Here is a 14455-nt window from a genome sequence, read left to right on the forward strand (position 1 = left end):
CTGCATAATCAGTGTATAGTAATATTAGCAAGTTAGAAAAAGTGAGGCTGCCTCTGCCTTTTCCAGTCAGCCCCCTTACACAGTGCAGGCTGGGAAGCAGCAGAGACTCAGCCAGAGTGGCAGAAGAGGTACCTTGTGACAGCAGCATCTCCAGGCATAGCAGGTAACAGCACCACACAAAGCCACCTAGCAGGGGAAACACAACCTATCCAATACTGCACATATATTTATGGTGCAGATACGCTATTGGCTGTATGCAGAATCGACCAATACAAGCCATATGCATCATGTATATGAATGATATGTATAGAGTTTACTACAGCGGTCTGACATATTCTGTCTGCAGTTTACCGGTCTTTCTATGTTCAGTATATACATTTACACTTGTGTTATTGCCGTTGTATGTTATTTAATTCACAAAACATAATTTGAACAAATGCAATTTTTCTAAATTTACAGAAATAAAAAATGAAGCTGCTTTTTATTGGCGTATATTTCTCCTGTGTTCTTCTGGGCACTTTCCTTGGTAAGTCCATTCATATACTAACTTTCCAGTCACTAAACAGCCTTATTTCACTGGGGGATTTGTAAATAAAGACTCCTCATTCTCAGTGTGCTTGTTACATGTGCTGGTTTGTCATGTGCACCCTCTTTTTATTGCATAGGGCTGCATAATACGTTGGCGTTTTATAAATGAAAAGGATAAACAAAAATTATAATAAAGGCCGGAATCAGCAAATGTCCAGCACAAACGTCTCAATGCAAGTTACCCTAAAGGTGGTCATACACGATACAATCAAATCCATCAATTTTCCATTTTTTTTTCAATAAAACCATTAGATTGTATAAGAAATTTAAAATAATTGTTTTCATTTGAGAAGTATCAATTGATTTTCTGTTTTTTTTTTTTTTTATTAAAAATCTGATCGGATGTGTCGGAAGAATCCGTTAGAAATATTGAAATTTTTATTTGATATTTTTAGAAAAAAAATGAACATAAGTGTATAGTATATAAGTGTGATTTTTCTGATTATTCGATCAAGTGGAAACATTTATCAGATTTCTCTGGTCTTAAAATAAAATATGCAATGGTTGTATGGCACTCTTTAAAGGGCAAATGTATGGAAATGTATTGGTTGCATTTTTTGGAAGATGGACCTTCCACATACAGTATATGGCAGTATACTGTAGTATATAACAGGCAGTAACTAGGAACTTGCCCTTTGTGTTACTACTCTCACCACTTCAACAAAGTGTTCAGCTTGTAGCCAATGAAATCTTACCATTATTTTTCAGCAATGCACTAGAAGCATCTGAGGTTTCTTTAATAAGGAATATACTAAGTATCCTACACAATAAAACCTAACTGTCCACTTTCCCTGTCTGTCCGTCCAAAGCTTTTTTTGTACTGCGCATGAGCGCAGTACAGAAAGCCGTTGGGTCGGGAGGTGAGGCCAGGGAGCAGGGTGGCCGTGTGCGCGCGGGGGAATGAAAGGCGGGTGCGCACGGCGGGCACACGCACTGACACGGTTGAATCACTACCTTGAGCCCGTTTTTAAATGGGCTTAGGTAGACTAGTAATTAATATTATTACTGATATTTTATATCATTTTCCCGTAGCACCATACAGAGTACAATACAGTATGGATTTACTAGTATGGAAGACTAACATGGATTAATGCTTTTAGGTTTTTAATTTAGCATCAAATATTATACTCTAGTATTAGTAATTGATAATGAAACCTATTGTACCCATACTGCATAGTGTAGGAGCAGCATGCTATTTTTTCCTTCTCTGAGAAATGTGGGCATTAACTCTTTCAATATTATTAATGTACATATTTCCTCTAGTAAGCCAGTGTTTACCACCATGCCCCTGTGATGGCTAAGCACCTACTGACACATACAGCATTCCCTAACTGTGTGTAAGTGCTCTACCTCAGGTGCTTGATGAAAATGTTATCACAGATGCATGCATAGCTCTATGCCCTGTTTGCTTATCTGTCCTTGCCTCCATATTTTGTACATTTTCAAGTTTTAGGTTGACTTGTCAGCTCCCAAAGCTGATTATCAATAACACTCATAAGACTGTTACATATAAAAGGTGCCTCTTATTAAGACATACATTAAAGTTTGCTTTCCTAACTTAGCAGTCAACAAGAGTAGAATTCAGCAGATCTGCATTTAGGCACTAAAATAAACAACCCAATTGGAGTACATCTAGTCTGACAAAATGATTATATTTTAATTACAGAAGTTAAAAGAAATTCTAAGCCAATAAAACTTTCCTTAGAGTCAGATAACTAAAAATTCACCGGTGACTGGTTCTCTTAGGGTGCATACTTGAAGCACACCTGAATTGAGAGGCATATAGAAGCTGACATTTACTTCCTTTTAAACAATGCAAGTTGCCTGGCTGTCCTGCTGATCATCTAATATTTTTTAGCCATAAACCCTAAACAAGCATGCAGATCAGGTGCTCTGACTGAAGTATGACTGGATTAGCAGCATGCTTGTTTCATGTGTGTGATTTAGACACTACTGATGCCAAACAGATCAGCAGGACTGCCAGGCAACTGGTATTATTTAAAAAGAAATAAATGTCAGCCTCCATAGTTCTCTCACTTTTGCTTAGCTGGGCTCTAAAGGGCAGCTGTAGTGAGAAGAATATGGAGGCTGCCAAATTTAATTTCTTTTAAGCAATACCAGTTGCCTGGCAGTCCTGCTGATCTATTTGACTGCAGTAGAGTCTGAATCACACCAGAAACAAGCCTGCAGCTAATTCTGTCAGATCTGACAATAATGTCAGAAACACCTGATCTGCTGTATGCTTGTACAGGGTCTATGGCTAAAAATATTAGAGGCAGAGGATCATCAGGACAGCCATGCAACTAGTATTACTTAAAAGGAAATAAATATGGCAGCTTCCATATCCCTCTCGCTACAGTTGTCCTTTAAACAAAAAACCCATGGTAAGCATTCTGCTTTTTCCATAAGGATGTGCCCACCAGGTGGCATAAGGTCTAGGGAAAAACTGAGCATTTGTATAATAATAGAGTCGCTATAATGTTCCTGGAGAAAATAAAAGTATGCAGCATAAGTATCTTGTCTTTCCTAATCTTAGCAGCAGTAACTGCTGTGGAGCCGTGAGATATTCTCTGGGATAGGCAGCAGTTCTGTTCTGTGCACAAGGCTGTGTGTCTCTGGGATAGGAAGGAGTTCTGTTCCCTGGACGGGGCTGTGTGTCTCTGGGATAGGAAGGAGTTCTGTTCTGTGCACAAGGCTGTGTGTCTCTGGGATAGGAAGGAGTTCTGTTCTGTGCACGAGGCTGTGTCTCTGGGATAAGAAGGAGTTCTGTTCCCTGGATGGGCTGTGTGTCTCTGGGATAGGAAGGAGTTATGTTCCCTGGACAGGGCTGTGTCTCTGGGATAGGAAGGAGTTATGTTCCCTGGACAGGGCTGTGTCTCTGGGATAGGAAGGAGTTATGTTCCCTGGACGGGGCTGTGTGTCTCTGGGATAGGAAGGAGTTATGTTCCCTGGACGGGGCTGTGTGTCTCTGGGATAGGAAGGAGTTATGTTCCCTGGACAGGGCTGTGTCTCTGGGATAGGAAGGAGTTCTGTTCTGTGCACGAGGCTGTGTGTCTCTGGGATAGGAAGGAGTTCTGTTCTGTGCACGAGGCTGTGTGTCTCTGGGATAGGCAGCAGTTCTGTTCCCTGGACAGGGCTGTGTGTCTCTGGGATAGGAAGGAGTTATGTTCCCTGGACAGGGCTGTGTGTCTCTGGGATAGGAAGGAGTTATGTTCCCTGGACAGGGCTGTGTGTCTCTGGGATAGGCAACAGTAATGTTCCCTGGACGGGGCTGTGTGTCTCTGGGATAAGAAGGAGTTCTGTTCTGTGCACGAGGCTGTGTGTCTCTGGGATAGGCAGCAGTTCTGTTCCCTGGACAGGGCTGTGTGTCTCTGGGATAGGCAGCAGTTCTGTTCCCTGGACAGGGCTGTGTGTCTCTGGGATAGGAAGGAGTTATGTTCCCTGGACAGGGCTGTGTGTCTCTGGGATAAGAAGGAGATATGTTCCCTGGACGGGGCTGTGTGTCTCTGGGATAGGCAGCAGTTCTGTTCCCTGGACGGGGCTGTGCGTCTCTGGGATAGGCAGCAGTTCTGTTCCCTGGACAGGGCTGTGTGTCTCTGGGATAGGATGCAGTTCTGTTCCCTGGACGGGGCTGTGTGTCTCTGGGATAGGAAGGAGTTATGTTCCCTGGACAGGGCTGTGTCTCTGGGATAAGAAGGAGTTCTGTTCCCTGGACAGGGCTGTGTCTCTGGGATAGGAAGGAGTTATGTTCCCTGGACAGGGCTGTGTCTCTGGGATAGGCAGCAGTTCTGTTCCCTGGACAGGGCTGTGTCTCTGGGATAGGCAGCAGCTCTGTTCCCTGGACGGGGCTGTGTGTCTCTGGGATAAGAAGGAGTTCTGTTCCCTGGACAGGGCTGTGTGTCTCTGGGATAGGCAGCAGTTCTGTTCCCTGGACAGGGCTGTGTGTCTCTGGGATAGGAAGGAGTTATGTTCCCTGGACGGGGCTGTGTGTCTCTGGGATAGGCAGCAGTTCTGTTCCCTGGACAGGGCTGTGTGTCTCTGGGATAGGAAGGAGTTATGTTCCCTGGACGGGGCTGTGTGTCTCTGGGATAGGAAGGAGTTATGTTCCCTGGACAGGGCTGTGTCTCTGGGATAGGCAGCAGTTCTGTTCCCTGGACGGGGCTGTGTGTCTCTGGGATAGGCAGCAGTAATGTTCCCTGGACAGGGCTGTGTCTCTGGGATAGGAAGGAGTTATGTTCCCTGGACAGGGGTGTGTGTCTCTGGGATAGGCAGCAGTTCTGTTCCCTGGACAGGGCTGTGTGTCTCTGGGATAGGAAGGAGTTATGTTCCCTGGACGGGGCTGTGTGTCTCTGGGATAGGAAGGAGTTATGTTCCCTGGACAGGGCTGTGTCTCTGGGATAGGCAGCAGTTCTGTTCCCTGGACGGGGCTGTGTGTCTCTGGGATAGGCAGCAGTAATGTTCCCTGGACAGGGCTGTGTCTCTGGGATAGGCAGCAGTAATGTTCCCTGGACGGGGCTGTGTCTCTGGGATAGGCAGCAGTAATGTTCCCTGGACAGGGCTGTGTCTCTGGGATAGGCAGCAGTAATGTTCCCTGGACGGGGCTGTGTGTCTCTGCAGGGAGGCTGTGAAGTTACATCCTCTCCCCAGTCAGACTGGAAGCACTGACAGATCATCTCACAGGTGATGGGTGAGTGCCACGCAGTCACTGCACACAGGGCTCTATTATATAACACACAGTCCGGCAGTGTTTAGGAATGCCTGCTGACATTAGAATTTGACCTACGCTTCCTACTATGAAAGTCTCCATTGTCTACTTCAGGCTTCTCTCACATAACATTTCCATGTTTATTTGCAGATGCCAGACCTGTACATGAGGAGGACGGTAAATACAATTTGGATATTTTGCTTGAAACTGTTACATCAGCCTTGTGATTTTCCTTAGTTTGCACCCACTGCCCAGAGTAATGTGACATGTTTAGAATCACAACTTGTATGAGAGCGCAGTGTGGCAACCTGAAGGCAGGAAGACTAGATTGCGATGTCTTGTAAAACTCAAAACCCCTTTCCAAGGACAAATATTTTCCTATATCTGTGCAGTCACTGAGCTGCCGAGCATATTAATCTCTGTGTATACCAGGGGTGTCAAACTCAAATACAAAGTGGGCCGCAATTCAACACTGGGACCAAGTCACAGGCCAACTTCAATGTTTAGTGGCCACCTCCTTCCCTTAAAAGTACCCTGGTGTCTAATGGCCCCCTCTCTCCCTTATACTGTACCCTGGTGTCTAATGCCCCCCTCCCTCTATACAGTTCCCTGGGGTCTAATGGCTCCCCTCCCTCCCCTATACAGTTCCCAGGGAGTCTAGTGCCCACCCCCTCACCCCCATACGGTTCCCCGGTGTCTAGTGCCCCCCTGCCTTCCCTATACAGTTACTGGGTGTCTAGTGCCCCCCTCCCTTCCCTATACAATTCCCTGGTGTCTAGTGCCCCCTCATACAGTTCCCTTGTGTCTAGTGCCCCCCTCCCCTATACAGTTCCTCGTTGTCTAGAGGCCCCCTCCCTCTCCTATACAATTCCTTGGTGTCTAGTGCCCCCTCATACAGTTCCCTTGTGTCTAGTGCCCCCCTCCCTTCCCTATACAGTTCCCCGTTGTCTAGAGGCCCCCTCCCTGTCCTATACAATTCCTTGGTGTCTAGTGCCCCCTCAGTTTCCTGGTGTCTAGTGCCCCCTCTCCCTCTCCTATAAAGTTCCCTGGTGTCTAGTGGCCCCCTCTCCCCCCTAAAGTAAGATAAAAATGCTCACTCAAATGACAATAAAATAATCTTGTTTTTATAGTTTAGGAATTAAACATGAGTATGATCAGAAGAAAGTTAACATTAATAATACCAAACTTGTACTTCTATTATCTAATGCTTCTTCCTTTCAGATCCATATTTGGAAGAACATGCTCACCCTTACTGGCCCTACTCTACCTCAGATTTCTGGCAGTATGTAAACTATTTCCGCTCACTGGGCGCGTATGAGAATATCAATGACCTGGCTCACACTTTCTTTGCCCACTACCCTATTGAAAAGACTCTGGGATACACAAGCCACGACCAAGATCAACACTATAACTAACCTGCTTCCCTAACCATTACATAACTGTATATATACACACAAGCACTATAATCCTGAAGAATCAAGATCGGTAACCAAGATTCATACTGCAGCTCAACGTGCCAGCAGGCTGTGCCCACATACAAGATGCCAGCCTGCCCTGCAAAAACTCTGAATGTGGAGCTCACATTGTGGTGTCAGTCTCAGCATTCCTCCTGTTTATAGAATAATGGAAACAGTAATCAGTAATTCTGCTGTAAAAATGGCTCGGCTATCATAAGCAATAAAGTAATGACTATGTAATATAACCTTGTATTATACTTATTTGGCAAACTTTTATGCATGTTGCTTACCACTAAAAGGGGTGTGTCGAGAACATCTTTGCTGTTGGCAAAAGTATGACTGTATTGTGCACAACTGTCATTGTTCTATATAGTGGTGAGATCCCTGTTTTTCTGATGCCAGCAAAATACAATTAAAAGATCGCTCCACAAAAAATGGTTATTTTTGTAACTTTTTATTGAAACTGTACTAAACTCCCTAATTTTTTTATGTTTCTTGGAGATTCTACTATGAATTCTTAAAGGAAACCTAAGACGGGGAAATACAAATCTGTATACATACTCAGGGCTTCCTCCAGCCCCCTTCAGGCTGATCGATTTCTTGCTGTCCTCCCCTGGGCTGCCCGGATTCTCCACTAGCTGCCCTGGTAAACCCTCCAGTCGGGGCATACTGCGCATGTTCCCAGTGTCGGGAGTTCAAAGGGGGCGAACCTGCGCCAACTGGCCCTGACTGGAGGAATTACCGGGCCAGCTAGCAGAGGATCCAGAAATTGCATGGTTGTTCTGCTGATCCTCTGCCTCTAATACTTTTAGCCATAGACCCTGATCAAGCATGCAAATAAAGTGCTCTAACCCAAGTCTTACTAGATTAGCCATATGCTTGTTTCAGGTATGTGAATCAGACACTACTAATGCGTGAAAGATTAGAAGGTCGCCAGGCAACTTGTATTGTTTAAAATGAAATAAATATGGCTGCCTCCATATCCCTCTCACTTCAGGTGTCCCTTAGTTTATTTTGCCTGGTAACGGGCCGTAGGTGCGGTGAGTCTCTGTGTGTAGTACTAGAGCAATTGGATTGTGTCTATTATAACAGGAAGGAAAAAAAAAGACTCCAAGGAGAGCAGAACCACACCCAGGAACATTAGTTGTCAGATGCCATTGCTGGCAGCCCCTGGAGATGTAAGAAACCAGAAGGTGACGTAGCCCTACTGAAGCTGATGGCACGAACAAATGCCTCTATAGTCCTACTCTTAGATACGACTTTCCTGAAATCCCATGGTCTTTATATTTAAAAAGTGTACCGGTAGGGGAAAAAACCTGCCCTATTTAGATACTTACCTCTTGTTGACGGAGCATGGCTACACTGCACAGGCAGCCCGCGCCTCTGCAGTAGAACAGAGCCAATAGGGCTTTGCTTTTTCCACTGAGCCTGAATGGCTTCTTGCTACTGTGCAGGCGCGAGCCATCCTACAACTGCATAGTGTGGCCGTGCTTGTTCACACACAGGAGCACAGCCGCAAGCTGTCAAAGGGTCCCGGTGAGAAATAGCGGTCTGCAGGAGGCCGTGGGGAGCCTCTGCAGGCTTCAGGGGCTTCCCTCTACCGAGATAAGTAATACAACTGTAATTAGTTATCAGTTGGAGTTAAACTCCTGTTTGACTGCGGCCCAAATACAGAGAGGCCATCATTTACATGCAGATCCCTGGATTCTTAACCTGCACAGTGCGAAAAAAAAGGGGGACAGTCTAGTTCTATGTAGTAATCGGACTGTGCAAACACATGCTTATCTTATCATGGGCCTGATACACTAAGGGCTTGCAATGTTACCCGTCCTAACACCAGGGGAGCAGCACTGCTTATTACTCTATTAGCACCATGTGTGTTACTATAGCAACACACAAATCATCCCAGTAACACGCGTGGTGCTAACGGAGTAATGGGCGGTGCTTCCCTGGTGTCAGGACTGGTAAAATGGCCAAGTGCTGCCTGTGCACTGCAAAATTACTGGCCTTTCGTGCATCAGGCGCAATGTTACACGTCACTTCAGGTACCCTTTAAAGTGCATTTGAAACTAAAATACATCTTTTTATGTGGATTTACCCTTTAATAGGGGGTAAAACCAAAATAATTTACAAACATTATATTAGCTCAAAGTACCCTGTATAGATCTAAAAAATACGTACCTTCAATTGGAAAGCTTATAAAATGCCTAGGAATCTCCAGCACTCACTAGGATTGGAAAGACAACTCTGTAACAGCGAGGAAGCATCTGCTAGAACTCAATTATCCAGCTTGTTACCTTATTTTTATTTAGTAAAAAAACATTAACCCTTCGAACACTTGCATGCAAATGTTCAAACGAATGCATTCACAGATTCACTCATCCAGGCACCACTGTTATCCCTACAGCTAAGTTAAAAGCCGGGGCCTTACACACATGCGACTATAGTCGTTTGTAACGATCGTTCCCCGATCTTTACCAACGACGATCGTTACAAAAAACGAACCACCGACTATTAAGGCAAACGACGAACGAGCCAAATCGCTACAAAAGAAAGTTCTGTCTCGGCGGATTTTAACCAACGACGATCGTTTGCAAAAGTAATACATCGTTGGAAACGGTCGTTCGTACTAGGCTTGACATGCGCATTTCACTATTTCTCCCTGAAACTTCTCATTTTTATGCGCAGGCGCAATAGCTGCTTTACGTGATGTAACGTTCGTTCTAACGTTTAGATCGTTACACACCTTTTAAAACTAACTTTACTTAGGTCGTTCTTTCATCAATTAAAAGTTCGTTCGTCGTTCTCAACGAACGATCGTTGTCGCATGTGTGTACGTAGCATTAGTTCACAGAAGAATGCATTATTTTGCTTAGTCACCTACACTGCGCAGAAGTACCCAGGTAAACGTAGGTGTCCTAACTCTGGCCCTGTAACATGCATACCGTAGTGCAGACATGCAAACATTCATTGCATCAAACCTATCTCGGGATTAGGAGCACACATCCTGACGTCCTCTCCTGGGACAGATAGAGCATCACACCAATCGCAACAAGGGAGCTAACGTAATGTATCCATGTGCACCATGCACATACACCAGCATAAGCTGTGTGCATGCTGACAAACACATACAGGGGAAGGAGGGAGTGCACTGGATTAAAACCCTGGCCACAAGGGTCCATAACAAGAAAAAAACGCATAAATCCAGGCACATCACCTCTAGTTAGAGGCGATGAGCCTGGATATATGTGTTTTTTTTTTATTATTTATTTAATATTTATTACGCTGCTGAGCTCTTTGTGATCTGACCTCACAGCATTTTCGTTTTAAAAAAATGCAGTCCCATTGACTTGCATTGAAATTGGGGTAAAATTCCTGCCAAAGCCTAGGGACTTTTGAAAATCACTGCAATTTTGCTGCGATGTTGCCATATTAATGAAAGTCAGTGGGAGTGCATTTTTAAAAACATAACGCAGCGCAGACAAATTGCAAAGGGCTCAGCAGTGTGCAGGGACAGATGAGAAACCTCACAGAAATACACTGTGTGGCCAAAAAATTAGAGACACTTTTTAGAGACCTTTATTTGAAAATAAACCAATCCAACAGTGACGTAGAATGACATAATGCATAGTTGCTCAGATGAGTGCTCAGCTTCGGACAACGTAGTTATCATGAACGTTAATGTCAAAATGGGTAAGACGACTTTGAACGCGGGATGATCGTCGGTTCAAGAAAAGCTGATGCTAGCATGTTTGAAACAATGACTTCGGATTTTCTCGCCTAACAGTATTTCGGGTGTTAAGAGAGGGGCTGTTAAGAAAAAAAACTTCAAGCGATAAGAACTATTCTGGTCAAAAAAGGCCGGTTGAACGAGAGAGGTGAAAGGCGAGTAGCATGCATAGTCCCCAACAACAGAAGGGCAACAACACAACAAATTACAGCTGAACTCAATGCAGGTGCACAACAAGACGGACTTTGCAAAGGATGGGCTTTAGCAGCAGGAGACCATCAAGAGTGTCTTTGGTGTCACAGAAAAATAGGAAAAGACGCCTGTTGTGGGCCCTTGCCACTGTGCGCCATCGGTCTCAAATTGGTTTGAGGAACGTCAATCAGAGTTTAACTTGCTTCCATGGCCAGTTCAGGAAACGTCCTGTATACACAGCGGATTATCCATTAAACTTTTGTTAAGGGAAATACAAAAGTTAAAATTCTTTTAAACAAATACTGTAGGGGGGGGGGGGAGGATTAGTTGAACTTACCCGGGACTTCTAATGGTCCCCGCAGACATCCTGTGCCTATGCAGCCACTCACCGATGCTCCGGCCCCGCCTCCAGTTCACTTCTGGAATTTCAGATTTTAAAGTCTGAAAACCACTGTGCCTGCGTTGCAGTGTCCTCGCTCCTGCTGATGGCACCAGGAGCGTACTGCGCAGGCCCAGTATGGTCTGTGCCTCCGCCGTGCGCTCCTTGTGACATCAGGGGAAGCGAGGACACGGCAACGCAGGCACAGTGGTTTTTAGACTTTAAAGTCTGAAATTCCAGAAGTGAACCAGAGGCGGGGCCGGAGCATCGGTGAGTGGCTGCATAGGCACAGGATGTCTGCGGGGGACCATTAAAAGCCCCGGGTAAATACAACTAATTTTCCCCCGACCCCACTACAGTATTCCTTTAAACAAACACACAAAACGTAACAAGAAAGTCTCCTAGTCTCCTGGAAAATATCACACATTTCTGCAGCAAATTTTAAGACTAAGGGACCTTTCACACTTCTTGCTCTCCATTGCAATGTAAATGTTCTTCAATTTCACCGCAATGGTTGCAAAAAGTGTAATCGCACCCTAACCTAACGAAGCAGCACAAGCGTAGAGTGAGGTTTATATTAACATGTAAGTAAGCCTCACTGCTGGCGTGTTATGCTGTATTGCAGGAGTATGTCTTGCATTGCTCTGATGGAAGCCATTGCATACCGTTGTGAGGAAAGTTATATAGGGCTATCATAGGGCTATCACTGCTTCTGCATTGCTATGCACCGAATTTGAGCGACGCGGCTGCATAAGTGTGGAAGGAGCCCAATACAAAACACAAGCGGATATCACTTGTAAGATGTACTCACCAGTGGTAGCTCTGTGCTGTTGTCGGTAAGCTGACATTGTCAAAACTTGATGTTGTCTGCCGGGGTCCGGCTAGTAAAACCTTAGCCCCGCCCACACATCATGAAGCTGGAATCTTCAGCTGCAATAAACTGAAAAGTCACCAGTTTTAACACTTAGGTTTGAAAATGGAAGACGAGAAAACAGTGAGCAATGAGAAAGCATTGTAACTTGAGTGGACAGAAAGCTCAGTGCGCAGATTTCTGATGCTACCAAATATAACTACAGAAATCAGCACTATACTAAATATTCAGAAAAAGGAGTCTGGGTATGATGGCTGCCACATACAACAAATAAACAAAATGTAATTATCAAACTATTTCCCAATGTCATTCAAAGAAACAAATAGTAGCAGATTCAAACAGGCATTTTGTACATAAGAGTAAAAATCTTGAAGGCCCTTTCAAGCTGGGACGTTGCATTGCGTACATTTTACGCGTCTTGATGCTTGCCTAATGCAAGTCAATGGGGTCATTCATATTACCTGCGTCGCGGTGCGGTCCGCCAGAAGTCCTTGATCAGACGCTGGTCCAGAACTACGTTACCGTGCGGCAACTTGCAGCAATCTGCGTCAGCCCAGAAGTCATGTTAGTCTATGGCGATGCGGGGATTTTTAAACACTTTCCGACGTGATGTCGCGGCAAGCATGCACAGAAGTGTAGTTTTACAATCAACGTAAAATCGACGTTTCTTGGTTTGATGTCTGCTGAAGCAGGAAGTGACTGCAAGCGCGTGTCACTTCCTGCTTGGCTGGTGGTCAGACAGAGAACACCGCATACTAATGCAGTGTTCCATGAAGGCCTGTTTCTGGCGGTGCGATGCAGTGGGCACAACGCAAGGCATCGCTAGTTTGCAGTGTGAAACTGGCCTAAGATGCTGCACAACTCTAGTCTAGAATAAGCAAATACATTTGTTTCGTACATTCACAAAGTAGACTAAAGGCCTGAGCACACAGTTGTGTTGCTGAGCTGATTTCAGCAATGTGTATCAGGTACCATGTTTTTGTATAATGTATGACCACCTGTGCTGCTGAGCCAAGCAACAGTGCCTGATTTGCTAAGGCATCTTCAGAAATCCCTGACCATCTCAATGATCTAGCAAAAGAGGAAAGAAAGTCACATACCTACCTCGGTAGAGGCAAATCCTACAGAGTGTTCCCACGTCCTACTCGAGACCACAGATTCAGCCCTAGGACCCTCACATTTAAAATTTGGAAATCATGAGCGTTTTGCGATTTCCAGAAAGTGCTGCCATTGGGCCACAGGCCTAACAGTCAGCTTTCAGCATGGTATTGAGATGATTGCAGTTTTTATAAAAATAAAGAGTTAACCTCTCTCAGTAAAAGGAGACACGAGTAGTGTCAAGTGATCTGCCATGTGCTGGGAAAGCAACTCATACTTTTATGGCAGCCAAGAGCTACAGGACCAATTCAGCCAGGTGCCATACACATTTACATATATATTCAGAGACATAAGACGACTGGGTGTATAAGACGACCCCTGACTTTTCCAGTTAAAATTTAAATTTTGTGATATACTCGCCGTATAAGACTACCCCTCTTGACTGTTGGACATTTGTATAGTGTACTGTATGTACTGGTGCGATACTGTATAAACAGGTAGAGATACTGGTGCTGTACTGTATGTGGTACCCAGTATACAACAACCAGCCAATCACGGCAAGCGATGTACCTTACCAGCGATTGGCTGGTTGTTGTATTCAAAGCCTGCTTGGATTAGTCAGCTATCCCCCTCTCCAAGACTATTTGTACAGCACCACCTTTGCTGCCACTGCATACGGCGGGGATGCGGCCGCGGACGTTTCTGTGCTCTGCCCCACCATATTCGGCAATCGCAGATTGTCCAGTCCGGCTTGGAAGTTTCAGCACCTGCCCTATAAAACGACCCCCGACTTTTGACAAGATTTTCATGGGTAAAAAAGTAGTCTTATATGCCAGAATATACTGTACATGCTTTTTAGCTGGGGACACAACCACACATGTATACACCCTGGAGCCAAACTACATGTTGGTACATACAGAGGTGCCAAGCTTAGATTGGAACCACAGCTGTGTGATACTCCTGTTGTTTATTGCCTGAAGAAACGGGATTGTGCCTGCGAAACGCGTTGCCAATTGTTCTAGGAGTATGTGAATAAAGGTTTTTCTACTGAAATCGACAGCTTTGTGTCTGTTTTGGGTCGGCTGGTCCACCACCGCCTCCCAAACGTTTTTAAAGTTTTTAGTGAATTTGTATCCTTCTGGCGCCTCTGTACATCTCTACAAACTAAGATATCCACCCTTGGTGGAAGGGTGTTACACCCTCTTTTTTCCTCTATCCACAGAGAGCGACGTCTTAGTCCTGAGTGGGGACAGGCTTGTACTCCCCACCTGCCCATACAGTGGTTGCCTTGGTGGTAACCCAGGTTTGTAAGTATAATACTTACGCTTCATTCATTTCTATCCCAATTTCCAATACATACTACACTATATTGGGCTCTCGGTTTTCTGCTTTTTACATGTTGGTACAGATCTCTTTGGGTGACCACAGTCCAAAA

The 14455-nt window shown here is 45.0% G+C and overlaps 2 protein-coding genes across 4 annotated transcripts in view; one reads left to right on the plus strand and one right to left on the minus strand.

Moving 5' to 3' along the window:
* The window catches only part of LOC137571506 (glypican-5-like), a 557948-nt gene that overhangs the window by 537523 nt on the left and 5970 nt on the right, over positions 1–14455 (minus strand). For all 3 annotated transcript variants that reach the window (XM_068280728.1, XM_068280727.1, XM_068280726.1), the window contains exon 2: positions 11863–11991. In XM_068280728.1, the coding sequence (XP_068136829.1) occupies positions 11863–11899 (37 nt within the window). In that variant the 5' untranslated portion in view covers positions 11900–11991. The remainder of the gene's footprint in view (positions 1–11862; positions 11992–14455) is intronic.
* OTOS (otospiralin) lies at positions 80–7153 on the plus strand. The gene is made up of 4 exons (XM_068279202.1): positions 80–163; positions 460–526; positions 5444–5470; positions 6515–7153. Exons 2-4 carry the CDS (start codon positions 469–471, stop codon positions 6706–6708), a joined length of 279 nt encoding a protein of 92 aa, XP_068135303.1. The 5' UTR covers positions 80–163; positions 460–468; the 3' UTR covers positions 6709–7153.

This window comes from Hyperolius riggenbachi, chromosome 4 (assembly GCF_040937935.1).
Source record: "Hyperolius riggenbachi isolate aHypRig1 chromosome 4, aHypRig1.pri, whole genome shotgun sequence".
Classification (NCBI taxonomy): domain Eukaryota; kingdom Metazoa; phylum Chordata; class Amphibia; order Anura; family Hyperoliidae; genus Hyperolius; species Hyperolius riggenbachi.

Excerpts from the sequence above, each read along its gene's own strand:
- OTOS (XM_068279202.1), top strand. The coding sequence starts at position 469 with ATGAAGCTGCTTTTTATTGGCGTATATTTCTCCTGTGTTCTTCTGGGC. Across the intron at positions 527-5,443 it reads TCTTCTGGGCACTTTCCTTG|ATGCCAGACCTGTACATGAG; the intron begins GTAAGTCCATTC and ends GTTTATTTGCAG. Across the intron at positions 5,471-6,514 it reads ACCTGTACATGAGGAGGACG|ATCCATATTTGGAAGAACAT; the intron begins GTAAATACAATT and ends TCTTCCTTTCAG.